General features: G+C 56.9%; 1 protein-coding gene across 1 annotated transcript in view; it reads left to right on the forward strand.

Moving 5' to 3' along the window:
• The first annotated feature begins 1,692 nt into the window (after window positions 1-1,692).
• The window catches only part of LOC124689771 (FBD-associated F-box protein At4g10400-like), a 70,410-nt gene continuing 69,884 nt past the window's right edge, over window positions 1,693-2,218 (forward strand). Inside the window, exon 1 of the mRNA XM_047223242.1 lies at window positions 1,693-1,863. Coding sequence (XP_047079198.1) covers window positions 1,693-1,863 — 171 coding nt within the window. The remainder of the gene's footprint in view (window positions 1,864-2,218) is intronic.

Here is a 2,218-nt window from a genome sequence, read left to right on the forward strand (position 1 = left end):
CTACTCATAGAGGTACTAGGCTTGCTAAAAAACTATGACTAGACTCTAGCTGCTTAGGTGGTAGGATTAGGGAGCTAGTTCTCTTTTACTCCTAGTCTAGGTTTCCACCATGGAGTACGTATAAGTCAACTTTGTTGACTCCTCTGACTGATTCATGTCCCTTGGAGTTGTTGACTTATTCATGTTCGAAGTTCATGGTAGCTTCTCCTTACATTACTCTGGATCTAAGCAGGGAGTTTAAGAGGGAAACGTGTGAGTACGAGCGTACTTAGAAAGTTCAATAATAGAAATAGGCGTATCATGCGCTAGCTACAACCAATAGAACAGAAAGTCTTAGGAAAATGCAAGTTTTCGTAATCATTTCTTCGAAAGGTTAATTTTATTATGAAAAGCTATGTTCGTCACCCTTCACCGGGTATCTAGAACTTCATGGAGTTCTTTTCAATACACGTTGAAAACCTTAGCTTTGGCTTTCACCAGAGCAGGCATCGGTGGCGCCATCGCCGTCTCCCCCTTGGCAGCGATGCCTTGGAGGTCTGGTACTCCGCTACGCAAGTTTTGGCATACTTTGCGTGGCAGCTACTTCGCCGGCCAGGCGGGTGCACGGTCTCGGGATTAGTACGGACGTCGGAGCGGCGGCTTCGGAACTCTCGTGTCTTTGAGTGGCGTCCTTTCTTGCTTGGGCTGAAGTGTCGTCGGTTTGTAGCGTGCGCTGCCTCGGGGCGGTGTGTTGTGTTTGGGTTGTTTTTCTGGTTCTCGCCAGTGTGCGCGGTCTCGGAACTGGTGTGGACGTCGGAGAGGCGGCTTCGGGAGCTTTCTGTTTTGAGTGCTGCCACTTCTTGCTAGGGCGGGAGTATCGTCGGGTCATGTGGTGCGCGGCCTCGGGGCCGGTGTATGGTGTTTGGTTTCTTCTTTGAAAAGGCAGTGCTCCTGCAGGTTTGCTCCAAATATTGTTGCGACGGACTGCCAGACATTGCAAAAGGCCCTCACGTCGCCAGATTATAGCATCTCCACCGGCACACACCATAGCGGCCTCGATAGCGTTTTGGGGGTCGGCATCGAAAATAGGCTCACACCAGCGTGCCACAAAAAGCACCGGCGCTTTTTCGAGCCCAATAGAAGCGCTGGCAACCCCGTGCCGGCCCCTTGGCGAAGGGCGCGAATCGGGCGCGCCGGCGCCTCGCGAGACGAAAAATGTTGGGCGTGGGAGCCGCATGTCAGCCACACATCCCAAAAATATACATCCTTTCCACCAAAACCCCTCCCCTCCGCCGCCCTCCGCCGCTTATTTCTCCCGCCCGCCGCTCCATCTCCCATCCAGGCTCCAACCCAAAAAACCATCGCCGCCGGCATGCCGCCGAAGAGAAAGGCTCTGGCGAAGGCAGCAAAGGCGCCGACGAAGGCGCCGCCAAAGCCGCGCACCGTGGCTTGAAGGAGAAGCCGGCGAACATGTCGCAGGAGGCGTGGGAGGACGAGAAACGCCGCTACTCCTTTGCGACGGCTGGCCACAGAAGGCGTCGCCTCGCCGCCCTCGAAGCCGCGAAAGCGGCGGCTGCTGCCAAAGTGTGCCTCAGCTTGGGCGGCGGCCAGCCCGAAGGGAGCCAGCAGCCCGCCGGCCGCAACTTTGGCGGCGGGTTCTCGAGCTCACCCTCGTTGCCGGAGTACTACGCGTAGGGGCCGTCGCTCTCCGAGATGCGTCTGTCGCAGATGAACGGCGGCGCCCGCTACTCCCCCGAGTGCGCCGACAACGACATGACCTTCGACCCCAACGCGTCGTTCTCGTTGGATTCGGTGCCGAGGGGCAGCAGCGCCTTTGACTTGGGCATGGACCTGAACTCGTCGCCTGACCTCACTACAAGAAAAGTTCTGATAGACAACGTCTCAAAATCGTCCGCTAAGGGGTATTTTTCGTCGCCCATGGGCCTAACCCGACGATATGGGTTCTGTTGTGGAAACTGCGTCGGAGCAAAGTCCAACGACGTTTTTCGGTCCGTCGCGCTTGGGCGCCCTTCCGCCACGGAAAATCGGACCGTTGCGCAAGTGTTTCCGGGAGCCCGTTGACTGCCGACGTCATGCAAGCCGACACGTGGCGGACGCCGTTAGCGCGGTTAACGGCGTTAACCTGCTGAAACCCCGTGGTAGATGGTAGGCCCACACGAGGCCTGCCACGTCTTAAGCGGGCCGGGCCGGCTGACATAGTTTGACCGGTCAACTATAT

This window comes from Lolium rigidum, chromosome 2 (genome assembly GCF_022539505.1).
Source record: "Lolium rigidum isolate FL_2022 chromosome 2, APGP_CSIRO_Lrig_0.1, whole genome shotgun sequence".
Lineage (NCBI taxonomy): Eukaryota > Viridiplantae > Streptophyta > Magnoliopsida > Poales > Poaceae > Lolium > Lolium rigidum.